The 12525-nt window shown below is 49.1% G+C and overlaps 1 protein-coding gene across 1 annotated transcript; it reads right to left on the bottom strand.

Moving 5' to 3' along the window:
• Window positions 1-8927: 8927 nt before the first annotated feature.
• Window positions 8928-10085, bottom strand: LOC119397484 (TOX high mobility group box family member 4). Its single transcript, XM_037664910.2, has one exon. The coding sequence runs from the start codon at window positions 10083-10085 to the stop codon at window positions 8937-8939; it is 1149 nt and encodes a 382-aa protein (XP_037520838.1). The 3' UTR covers window positions 8928-8936.
• Window positions 10086-12525: the final 2440 nt, after the last annotated feature.

Here is a 12525-nt window from a genome sequence, read left to right as displayed (position 1 = left end):
ATATTTCTGAAAAAAAGAAGACACACTAATCCCTCCATCAATAAACGCATCACGTCACGTCTAGGGAACGTCGCCATGTCACCTTGTTCACTTCCTCAACCCTGCGCAGATGTGTCTTTCAACCTCGAACTATAACACTGGGTAGTGTGTACCAGAGCTCATTTGCAGCACACGTCAGTGCACGTTAGGTTAGTTGCATGCCTGAAAGAGAATAATACTATGTCCCGTCGAGCGGAACTTGAATGATCGAATGCCGAGCCGAATGAATGGTCAGCCGAATCGCTTGATTTTTTTTTCTCCATTTTTTTTACGTCTCTCGTCGCAGGCATTGCGTGATGTCCTTCGAGCAGCGCTCGTCGCCTGTCCGCGACGCACGACTCGGCGGGCCACGTTTCCGGCCGACGTGTCAGCGACGGCACTTCGCCTACTTTATGCGCTGCCGCGTTTCTTCCGCGTGCCAGCACCGCGTGCTCCTTGCTCGTTACGGCACGCTCACACAGAAACACACCAGTCCCATACAACTGCTTGGGTAATGCAGGCGCTCGCGTGCGCGTGCCACCGATCTCTATACCTACGGTATACCGCAGTAGAGTGACCCGCGAAAAGACGTTTTCCCGTTTCCGTCATTTATACGAATGCGCTCGATATTCGCCATCGTACGTACGTTAGCGGCCGTGAATGTCCAGCTTTGGCGTGGGTTCATCGGACGTTGATACCTGCTGTGAGCTGTGCACATTAATGTGGCAAAAGCCTTAGATGCCTCATCAAACGTAAAAACTGACCGGCGGCTTCGGCGTTCCACGTTAGCGGCGTCAACTCGAGTGATGCAAAAAATCAACATCAAGTAATGACGTCACCACATAACGTTATCATGTCGTCGTCATAGATCGACAGCACTTGTGACGTCATCATGACTTCACATAACGTGACGTCACGTGATGATGTCATCACATGACATCGTCACTTGGTCAAAGATGGGCCAATCACGGAGGCAGTGCGAAACCTGGTGAGGCTAAGAAAGTTTGCAATGCCTCCGATCCTGGAGGCTGTGCAAGACCACGTTAGTTGCAGGAAGCTTTCAGAAGGAGACGGGGGGAGGGGGTGACAGTAAACGACTGAGAAGAAAAAGAAGATGGCATTCACCTACCAGTCTTCTTAGGCGAATGTATAAAGAAGCTTGTGAGTTTTTAAATTTTGCGCACACTCGTATAAATAAGGTGTGAGTATGCTTAAGGAATTGAGTTGCCTAATCCGCGGTAACTTCACCACACTAAGGTGCATCAGTAAAGGCGTACTCTCTGTCGCTCGGCGCAAGCTAAAGTTCTAGCCAGGCCCGCAGCCGCAAGGGGGGGGGGGGGGGGGGGGGGCTAGGGGCCCGAGCCCCTCTCCTTCCTGAAATTTTGGTGAAGTAGGTGTTCTTACCAAAAATAAGTAATGAAAATAGGCGTTTTTCTCAAATAGTCAAGGTTTTCAGTAAGTGCCCCTCCCCCCGAAAAAAATTCCTGGTTCCAGCTACATTCGTGATCATTCAAAGGAGTGAGCAAATACTAGCCCTTTAGAGGGCGGCAGCAGCCAACTTTCGCACACGCTAGACACAAATAAAATCTGAGAACACATTTTTCTTGACGAAAAGCCGCAAGAGCAAGGTTTTGCTGTAGCACAATAATTAAAGATGATATTTACGCACAATGCAAGTCGATAACAACCATCAGTCGCACTGAAGTGAGCACACACAGCAAGGGTAATTTTGGCCAGTTATATCTCGTGAACAAAGCAAATGAGGACATATGATATTAAAACCGTGTATTCACTGACATAAGCGCTCTTCGATAACAAATTGTCGTCAAAATTGAGACCGGAGTTTTTTTATTTTATTTTTTGAAAATGAACTTTTTTGAGAAAACTCGCTTCTTTAACTAGTTTTTTTCTTTTTTCACACTGCTCGTAGCAAAATGACCTTCCGTATAAATGTTGCAAAGGCTCTTTTCTATATTTGACAATGTTTTGAAGTTTCTGTTTGAAATAGAAAAGGCGCCAAGGCGCCTCAAACTTAGCACATTTTCTTGATTTCGGCCGTGTTTGCCATTTTTTCACATTTTCTTCCTTTTTGAGGACGGCATAAAAAATCATGGATGTAATTCACAGTAATGCGTATTAAAACCAGCAAAAAAATTTTTCGACACATCATTTATAGTTCGCGTTAAATTCGGCCGCGAAATCCGAAAACATTGCAGTGAGCAAAAACAGGAGGCCCGCGCCGCCACCTTCAAATATTTTTTTGGCGCGCTGGGAGCGTTTCTTGGAAATAAAATTTTCGGTTCCGTGCACTTTGAATGTGCCCACATAACATATAAAAAACCCAGGCAAAACAAAAATATCGACCGGACAGGCATGTTCGATCTCTCGTGGAATCACCCTTGAGCGTCGTGGCGAAATCGGCCTCTGACTCGACCAAAAGGCGCGGCGATGCAAAGCAAATTGCTGATTTCCTCATCAGATAAGTCTAAGTAGAGCTTATGGTTCTACTAAGCACTTCTGGGTGATGTATAGTCACCGCAGAGAAAGATTAGCACAGGCGACCATTCCGGCAAACGGCCTTTTTCTGCGGTGACCGTACGTATCATAAGAGATCCAGGCCGCCCTCAACCGAATGGTCGCGTATGCATGCGTGGCTTTCATTGCACACGCGTACAGTATCAAGGAGATATGGAACACTATTGCAAAAAGCTTTGTCGGTGGTATACGAAGACAAGTGTTTGTTTACGCCAAGGAAATATATGCACTTCTCCAAGTGAAGTTTCGCACACCGTCTGATACATCGAACTCGAAGGGGATCGCGAAATAGTTCGATATATCCTATATTACAACTGGAAAATACGCCTGTAAGCTTTAATATTCACACGTCTCGGACAGTCCAATGAGATGACTGATCCCTTCTAAGTTGCTTCGAAGCCGTAAAAGTTTTATCAACCCCTTTGCGGCAGCGAACCCTTCCCGGCAACGAAGGGCTAGAGCTTCACAGCGTGACGTTTAGTTTTCTTCGCATAACGCCACTGTGCAGCGGTGAAGCTCACGTGCGCAGGGTTCCCCATCAGGGGGGGGGGGGGGTAAGGTTGATCGCAGCGCCCCCCTCCCTATTATGTAAATGTGTGGGGCTGACTTTGCGCCCCCCTCGTTGGCTCTACGTAACTTAAGGGAGCAGCGCGAAAGACAGGGACAGAAAAGGCACACATACAACCACACATAGCGCAGTACGTGTGGTTGTATGTGTGCCTTTTCTGTCCCTGTCTTTCGCACTGCTATCTAAAGATAAGATAGCACTGATACGCCACACGATTCATCCAAACTGGCCGCAGAGTCGATGACGTCGTAACTGAGGCTGCTGGTAGTCTTAGCAATCTCTATCACTTCTAAGCGAACACTCGCGAGGTAACACAACAAACATGACACAGATACACAAAATCTTTTAAAAAGACACGCCGTCAAGTGCCCCTAACTTCAAGTTTCAACTCGGCCTCTCGTTGCTCTTGACCAGGGAATTTCTGGGTACACCACGGCGCTAGTTATGCTCGGCAGCACAAGGTAGCCAACATGAAACATGCTTACACCGCTAACATTGGGCGATGTTTAGGTGGCTTTTTAGTCTCGTTACCTTTAGGTAGAGTGTACTAGAACAGGGGAGTGCTCGGAACGAGCTTCTAAAAGTGAAGCCCAGACAGGGTCAATCCGCTTGCAGCGCTGCGATCGGTAGTCTGCAATGTGTCGTCGTTTAAGAGTTGCGCGCGGCTCCGCCGAAATGGTGCAGGGGTAGAGTGCCCGCTTCCCACTCAAAAGACCCGGGTTCGAATCGCAGCTGTAGATGGTGCGTTTTTATCCTTAGTGTCACCTTTCATAGCTGTATTGTTTTTCCTATGTTCCTTAAAACTAGCTTCAGTTGCTACGTGTTGGTTCAAATAGTAATGCAAAATGTGAAGTAAAATAGCAGCAATTTGACAGTGAGCGCTGTTATTTGCAGCGCCACGGCCCGGGATTGAACAACAACTTAAAGTATGGCCTCCGAGATTTTCGCGAATACGAGACTCGAAACGAGATTTCACATTTTCCGTTACTTTTTTGTAGCAATACATAGCAACAGAAGCTAGTTTTAAGAAACAAAGGAAAACCAACACAGCTATAAAATGTAAAACTAAGAATAAAAACCCACCACATACAGTTGCGATTCGAACCCGGGCCTTTTGGGTGAGAAGCGGGTATTCTACCCGTGCGCCATTTTGGCGGAGCCGCGCGCAACTCTCAAACGACGACACATTGCAGACTACCGATCGCAGCGCCGCAGGTGGATTGACCCCGTTTGGGCTTCACTTTCTGTACATTGGTGCTGCGGCCGTTCCGAGCACTCCCCTGTTCTAGTACACTCTACTTTAGGTGTGCCCGGTGTTTTTTTTTTTTTTAAAGACGATAGTCTTTCTTGGGGAACCTAAACGCAGAAATTTTGGTCTGTCTTTCTGTCTTTCTGTTTGTCGACACGTCACCCGATTCAGCCAACCGGCCAAAGTTGAACCACTTGCTTACCGCCCACCCATCTTGAACTGGTACGGCTGTTCATACTTGTGAACGTTGTCGATCAAAAAGTAAATATTACGCATATCTGAGGCGTAACATCATTAGGTAAGTATTAGGTGGTGTGTTCCTTTAATAGAAGATACATAGATACGCAATTTTAAAGACCTTGATGGTATGCGTTTAACGTTGAGACAGTAACGCGTTTATTAAAAGATTGCCACAGCTGAAGCGATCAGCGGTCCAAGCCGAGCAAGCGCGAGCGCCAACAACAACCGTCTTCGTCTTCTTCTTTCGCAGGCGTTCTTGTCTGCGCCCTACCATGTTACAAATCACTCCCCCGCGAAAAAGGAGCCATCCTGGCGACCTAAGGAACAGGTACAACTGGTGGGTCATAATGCGGCTTCAGTCGATCGACGTGAACAGTCTCGCGGCCGCGACGACGGCGGTCCGTAGATGATAGAACAGGCTCAATCATAGAGTTAACTGGGGATGCTTGATGTAGGACGCGGTAGGGGCCTTCGTACTTAGGCAGTAGCTTTGTGAAAAGGCCAGGAGCGGAGGAGGGAACGCGAAGCCACACCAACGTTCCAGGCGAATACGACTGAGGAGGCAGGTTTTCGTCGTGACGGTCCTTCTGGCCCTACTCGCCCTACAATGTTACAACCCTAGTTTCTTAAGGTGCGCTGAAAATGCGACTGCGCTGAAACTTGTCTTCCTCCGTGCCCTCTGCACAAGCTCATGTTCGGTTTCGGTTCAGTATTGCATTGTACGAATGACAGGGGGCGCCGCTCTGGCATTCCTGTTTTACCCAGGCGACGTGTAAATAAGAGAGTTTGTGGAGAGTACTCGTTGAGTGCGGACGTTTCTTCTCCTTCGGCGCATCGCGCCAAACAGCGTGTTCGGGCTGGCCGGCGTCCCCACCGGTCGCGTTGGTCACCGCCGGTCTTCGCCAGCCGCTGCGCCGGGACTACCAGCCCGCAACACAGCACTCATGTTTCCCGACGTATTGTCAGATGGCGTCCATATCTCACGCAGCGCCTCTTCTATCGTCTTTAGACGACATTTGCAGCGAAGCACGCAGATACGTGGCCAATTTTTTTTCTTCCACATCAAGAGCGGGTACAGAAAAGGGCCACTTTGTCGTGCGCGTCTCAAGGGCAGTTTTCAAATTGAAAGAAAATTAGGAGCGTTGCGTCTGCAAGTGTCGACAATGGAGAATCAGATGCTCTTAGATATTTCTTTTTGTTTTAAACTGCGGCGCGTGGAGTGACCCCCTGCGTTTCTTGCTACACGGGGGCGTCTGGTGCAAGGTGTGCGTGGTGTTCTTTGTTTTTTTTTTTCTTCCACATCACGAGAGGGAGAGAGAGAGACATAACTTTATTTGTGTCCTTGCTGGGGTCAAGGGAGGCGGGGACCGGGAGACTAGCCCTACCGGAGCGCCCCTTCCTCAGGCGGCGGCCAGACCTTGGGTCTTGGCGGCGTCTTCGGCCAGCCGGACTGCCCAGAGCTGGTCATCCGGGCACGCGCTGAGCAGCATAGCCTCCCACTGCTCGGGCGTGGTTATCTTAAGTTTAGGGTTCTTGCTGTGTTAGATGGTGTGTGTCGCTGCGGGACATGCCCAGATAATGTGGTCGAGGTTGGCGCGAGCCGCCCCGCAAGCTTTGCCCTGTGGTGTGTAAACGTCCGGGTATATGCGGCTGTGCAGCGTGGGTGTAGGGAATGTTCGCGTCTGTGATAATCGCCATGTTGTCGACTGTTGCTTATTTAGCGACTTGTCAGGGGGTGGGTACTTCAATCTTGTCCTACGGTAATGCATGACAATTTCACCATACGTGACCATTCTTTCTTTCGCGTGGCCGCACCAGGACTCGACTTCTTCGTCCTCTGCCTGCTGGGCTTGTCGGGAGGGTAGCTGCTCTGATGACGGGTGACGCGCCCGGTGGACGATTTCTCGGGCAGCGTCGTGAGCGGCTTCGTTCCCGGCAAGGCCCGAATGGCCCGGAGCCCAGATTAAATGAACTTGGCGGCGACAAGATGGGGATGTGCTTGCAAGTATGCATCACGAGTGGCTACAGAAAAGGGCCACTTTGTCGTGTGCGTCTCAAGGGCAGTTTTCAAAGTGAAAGAAAATTAGAAGCACTGCGTGATAGGAAACATGCTCAAGCGTATCCGAGATTTGCTTACCACCAGCGGTAAATGGTGTATATAAATAGATCGCCGTTTTATCGCCGGCGCATGCATGGGGCATGGTCGAGTTGTCTAATGCAGCGGGCTGGGGAGCGTGGGGTCGATGGTGCGAATCCCCGGTTAAGTGCTTCAGAATTTTTTAAAGACGATAGTCTTTCTTGGGGAACTTAAACGCAGAAATTTTGGTCTGTCTGTCTGTCTTTCTGTTTGTCGGCACGTCCCTCGATTCAGCCACTCGGCCAAAGTTGAACCACTTGCCCAAGGGCCAGCCGTCTTGAACTGGTATGGCTGTTCATACTTGTGAACGTTGTCGATCAAAAAGTAAATATCATGCATATCTGAGGTGCAACATCACTAGGTAAGTATTAGGTGGCGTGTTCCTTTAATAGAAAATGCAAACATACGTAATTTTAAGGACCCTAGTTTCTTAAGCTGCGCTGAAAATGCATAAGAATGGAAGCTTGAGCGAGTTGGTATGCGTTCATCTTTGTTGAAACCGCGCTCACTAGACGACGACGAAGTAAAAGAAGGCACAGGACAGGCGCTGCCTGTCCTGTGCCTTCTTTGTCGTCGTCTAGTGAGCGCTGTTTCAACAAAGCTGAAAATGCGACTGCGCTGAAATTTGCCTTCCTCCGTGCCCTTCGCACGAGCTCATTGTGTTTCGGTTTCGGTTCTGTATTGCACTGTACGAATGCCATGGGTTGGTGTTGAAAAACTTTAGTTTTGAGAAGGCCAAGAAGGTGAAAAAAATATTTAAAAAATGAAAAAGCAGCGTTGTGGGCGGCCTTCAGGATGCCGGTTGTGGGCGCCGCTCTGGCGTTCCTGTTTGACCCAGGCGACGTGTAAATAAAAGAGTGTGTGGAGAGTACTCGTTGAGTGCGGACGTTTCTCTGCTTCAGCGCTTCGCGCCAAACCGCGTTTTTCGGGCTGGCTGGCGTCCCCGCCGGTCGCGTTGGTCACCGCCGGTCTTCGCCTGCTGCTGCGCCGGCACTACCAGCACGCAACACAGCACTCATGTTTCCCGACGTATTGCCAGATGGCGTCCATATCTCACACAGCGCCTCTTCTATCGTCTTTACACGACATTTGCAGCGAAGCACGCAGATACGCGGCCAATTTTTTCTTCTGCTTTATTTTTCTTTCTGCCTTTTTTATATATATACATACATATACATATCCGGGGCATGACGGCGACGGCAAAAATCAGCCGAGAGTGTCCATATAATTGCTATCGCAATAATATAAGCACTACATATCAGCTTACCGCGTCTGGTGTTAACACCCATGTTGCTGTTGTCCTCGTTGCGCAACTGTAAATAAGTGGTTATATAACACATTCTAAAAAGATAGGGCGTGCAAACACGGACACAAGAAAGAAGTCAGGACGCCACAAACGCCGACTAACAACTGAAGAGACGCACAACGGCGGAGAAGCAAGAAGGCACGAAAACTTATCTGCGCACGCCCATGCAATAAGCGCCCTATCTTTTTAGAATGAATACTTACCAACTAGCTCAGCTTTCTGTTATTCTAAGCTATATAACACATGTGCGACTCTTTAGCATATGTGTGTGTATGCCGTTTGCGCATTTCTCTAGCGTAATTCCGTCATGTTCGCTCAATGTGAAATATATTACGCCACAGTCAATTTCCCGCCCAAGCTTCGCATAACATCGATTCCCAAGGTACGTGGGATCGGCCGAATTTTTTTTCTTGAAGTCCTCAAAAGTGCGCATAACCACATCATTCTCGGCGCATCTACTTCTGTGGATGCCTTTGATGTTTTGAATGCCCATCGTCATCGTAATCATCATCGGCGGGCACTCGAGCATCTTCTCGAAGCTTTCCTAAGAGAACAAGCAGCACCCAGGTACGAATGTACTTAAAGTTGAGAAAGCAGATAAAGATAAACGTTTGAGAGCCATCACAAGCCTTTATTACACCCAGTAGAGAGAAACCTACACTTTGCAGCTTACTCATGACAGTGAAGTTAAGCAACAGAGCTCAGTCTTCTAAAAAAGAAAAAAAAAAGCATTCGCAAGGAACGTTCTGGCAAAAAAAATCAGGAGGGAGCAGATGATGGGGGTACAAGAGGAGGAAAACAGCAACGCGGTACAGCCACATATCAAGGACAGTCAAGGAGGAGTGACTCCCAGCAACATGCCACGACACGTAGTTGACGTGTCTCACTGCGGAAGGAGGCGGTCGGCAATTTGTCGTTGGGCTACCCAGCCCGCGAATACAGCCTTGCAGTGCAAGATGACGCACTCACTGCTGCAGAACTCGACGTCCCACTCCTGCGAAGGAACGGGAGGATTGGGGCAGCCGCTTCGGCGGCAGCGAGTGAACGTAATCGTTGGCATCCGACAATGGTTGTTTGGCATGACTCCACCGCAGCCGGGTGTCTGGTTGCAAAGTGAAGGCGACCGCACCGGCTGCCGGTCACTTGCGCAGCAAAGAGCCAAAGCTTGAGGAGAATGCATCCTCACCTGCTGTGGGGAGCATTGCTTCGGCATCATTGACAACTGCTTTGGCTTCTGGAACATGGACACTGAGTGTAGTGTCATGGGAGGCTGCTGCCTCGGCTGCTGCTGGGTGCTTAGCACGTCTTCGGGAGAGGCCACGTCCATGTAGTCACGTGGTGAGCCGTCATCCATCGCAGAGCTCAGTAGCGGATTGCTGTTCTGCAGAGGCGACATGTCGTCTCTTGGTGGCGTGCGCATCGCCCCTGGTGGCGAACTCATGTAGCCGCTCCTTCGGCTAATGTCCAGGTGATCGGCCGCGCCATTCATACTTATTCTGGATCTGTACTCCGCGATATTCCTGCGGTATTCTATCTTGGCAGCTTTGGTCTTCCTCTTGTACGCGAGCTTGTGCTCCGGTTCGAGTCCCTTCCACATGGAGGCCACTATCTGGGACACCTCGGCGAAGGAGGCGTGGGGGTTCTGGAGTTTGATGGCAGCCTGGGTGTCGCGGAAGAACAGCGCGTAGGCAGACACGGGTCTCTGCGGGTCCTTGACGTCCCGTTGTACTGGCTTGTGCATGATCCCCACGTCGTCAGTGCTGCTGCCTTCGTCGTCGTCGTTATCGGCGAGAATCTCGGTAGAGGGCAGAAGCTTGGCAAACGGCGAAGTGTCGTCGCTGTCTTCGCCGTCGCACCCATTCGCCGACGCGGTGTGATTTGATAGCGGCGAGGAGCCGTCGCTCACCTGGTCAGACATGGGTACGATTCCCGACAGCATGCTGGGGGTATCCACGAAAGGATCCTGCGATGGTGGCTGCAGGATAGGATAAGCCATGTCCTGGTCCAGGTACGCGTCTTCGTACGGAGCCATATTACGGAATGTGGCCGGGTACAAAGCTCTTCTGCCGCTCTGGTGAGTTGGTCCAAGCCCGGGCGAGTACATACTCAGAGTGGCAACAGTGCCTGCAGCAGCTGCGCCCCGGAACACCAGCGTTCTCTGGTCCCTCGTTCGGCTGCGGACAATGATGAGAACCGCGCGCTGTTGCAGACTTCGTTTTTTTCTGTTCAGGCACGCGCTCGTCACGGCCGTGTTTTTACTATTTTTGTTGCCGGGCTTCTCCCGAGTGGCTCATAACCAGTATAAGGGATCGCTTAAGGCACGAGTGGACAAATGCGAATGAGTATAAAAATGCAAGTTCACCTATATTGTTTTCGAAAATGGATTACTCTTTCCCGATTCGTTCGTTGTTCTTGTTTTTAAAGTATGGCGCAACACAATAAGGTAGACTGATTCACGGTTGGTGATCGCGCAAAAGACGAGGAAGAAGAAAGCGACGAAACAAATTTGGCGCCGAATTTGTTTGTTTGTTTGTTTGTTTGTTTGTTTGTTTGTTTGTTTGTTTGCTTGTTTGTTTGTTTGTTTGTTTGTTTGTCTGTCTGTCTGTCTGTCTGTTTGTTTGTTTGTTTGTTTGTTTGTTTGTTTGTTTGTTTGTTTGTTTGTTTGTTTGTTTGTTTGTTTGTTTCCTCAAAATTATGGCACATACCCACTCTGGGGGATTGGCCAAGACTGCGTATTGTTGTATCACCTCCTTCGTTTTCCTCCTCTGCTTTAGAACCCAGCTCTTAATCAACTTGCCCATTTGCCTGCTCTTGTAAATGTTGGACTGAACAAAGAGCACGTAGTTTTAAGTTTTTGCTTGCCTTGAGAACTCCTTATTTATCGTTCGTTTTTACAATTGTTGAGCAGTACCTCTCTTGGGGCTTCACCTCTGAAACGGGCGAACTTCCGTGAACGAAGTATCAATTTTTACCACTATGCTGTGGGCATCAGAAAGAGCCTGGTGGCGTCAGTGACCCCCAAAGTCAGGGGCGTAGCCAGAAATTTTTTTCGGTGGGGGGGGGGGGGGGGGTTCAACCATACTTTATGTATGTTCGTGCGTGCGTTTGTATGTGTGCATGCCTATATACGCAAGCAAAACTGAAAAATTTCGCAAGCAAACTGAAAAATTCCCCCCCGACCCCCCCCACCCCTTGGCTACGCCCCTGCCCAAAGTAAATGACCTGAGTACACTTGATTGTTGGGCAGTTTACGGTTGTGCAAAGTAGGTGGGCGACGATTACGAGTTCATTAGAATAGGGAACTATATAAATGATGTTGCGCAAGCGTTGCTGTACTTGAAAGCGATCGTCTTGACTAATGGCCAGTAGCGAGCATCGTCCGGACATTGAGCACTGTTTGCACCATCACTAGCCTAATTTGATGGGTACAATTATTTTTCTTGATGCGCGCGACATCCTCTACATACCGGCTCCAAACAGTATCGCCTGTTAGCACCCGCAAGATATGTGCACGGGCGCCACAAGCCTAACGTTCTTCGAAACTCGCGAAACGCCACACAGTTCGCATGATAGTTGTCTGATAGCTCAAGCAGCTAACCAGCATCTGCACAAGTTCGATTATGTTCACGGTTGCCTCTAGGGAGTGTAGCATTCACGTAACTATAACCGGCGATAACAAAAGCCTATTTTAGAGAGAAACGCTGTTGAGGAGGGAGTTGCTGGCCTGTCGAAGACAAGTCAATTTGTTGGAACGTTCGCTCCAGAAGCATTCCCTGTTCGGCGATTTTTGAAATCTTTAGAAAGGTACCTTGAAGAGGAGAAGGCTAGCAAAGAGAAAACGGGTGTAAGGTACGAGATGGGTAAAAGGTACACGCCCTACCTGATGAGACTATTTCGTATAAGGGTTGTTCTGATAGCTAACATAACGCTGGCTAGCCAGTGTATCCACAACAGTTAGCCAGCATTGCACTTTTCTCTCCCCGTGTTTCAAAGGAAATTTGCACGACATAGAGAGAGGGAGAGAGAGAGAGGGGGGGGGGGAATCATAACACAATAAAGGCTGCGAAGTTAAACAGACACATGCCCTATTTTGTCACTTTCCAGTTATCTATGCCAGCAATGCGGCCGTGGTACAAGAATCTGCGATTCTGTAAACGGTCGTCAGTAAAGGTATTCCCGTTGTATCTCGTCTTCCGGGCACACGACACGAAACAGTATTCAACGCTTTCTTCGCTTCCGTAAGGGACCTACGAATTCCATAAAATACAAAATCTCACATCAATGGGTAGGTTAAACTATACCATGAAACACGAAGAGAGACATTGGCGCCGTGAACTTGTGTTGTACATTTCCTTCTTTACGTCCCATTTGTTTCGATCGGCACTTTAACCTCTTTAATGATGTATCAACTAGTACAAGCACACCCTTTCCACGTCAATGGGCGGCCACACATAATATACACGACAAGCCTT

Source organism: Rhipicephalus sanguineus, chromosome 6 (genome assembly GCF_013339695.2).
Source record: "Rhipicephalus sanguineus isolate Rsan-2018 chromosome 6, BIME_Rsan_1.4, whole genome shotgun sequence".
Classification (NCBI taxonomy): domain Eukaryota; kingdom Metazoa; phylum Arthropoda; class Arachnida; order Ixodida; family Ixodidae; genus Rhipicephalus; species Rhipicephalus sanguineus.
Note: the sequence above shows the minus strand (reverse complement) of the source record. Positions and strands in the feature narration are given on the sequence as shown.

Excerpts from the sequence above, each read along its gene's own strand:
- LOC119397484 (XM_037664910.2), bottom strand. The coding sequence starts at position 10,085 with ATGGCTCCGTACGAAGACGCGTACCTGGACCAGGACATGGCTTATCCT.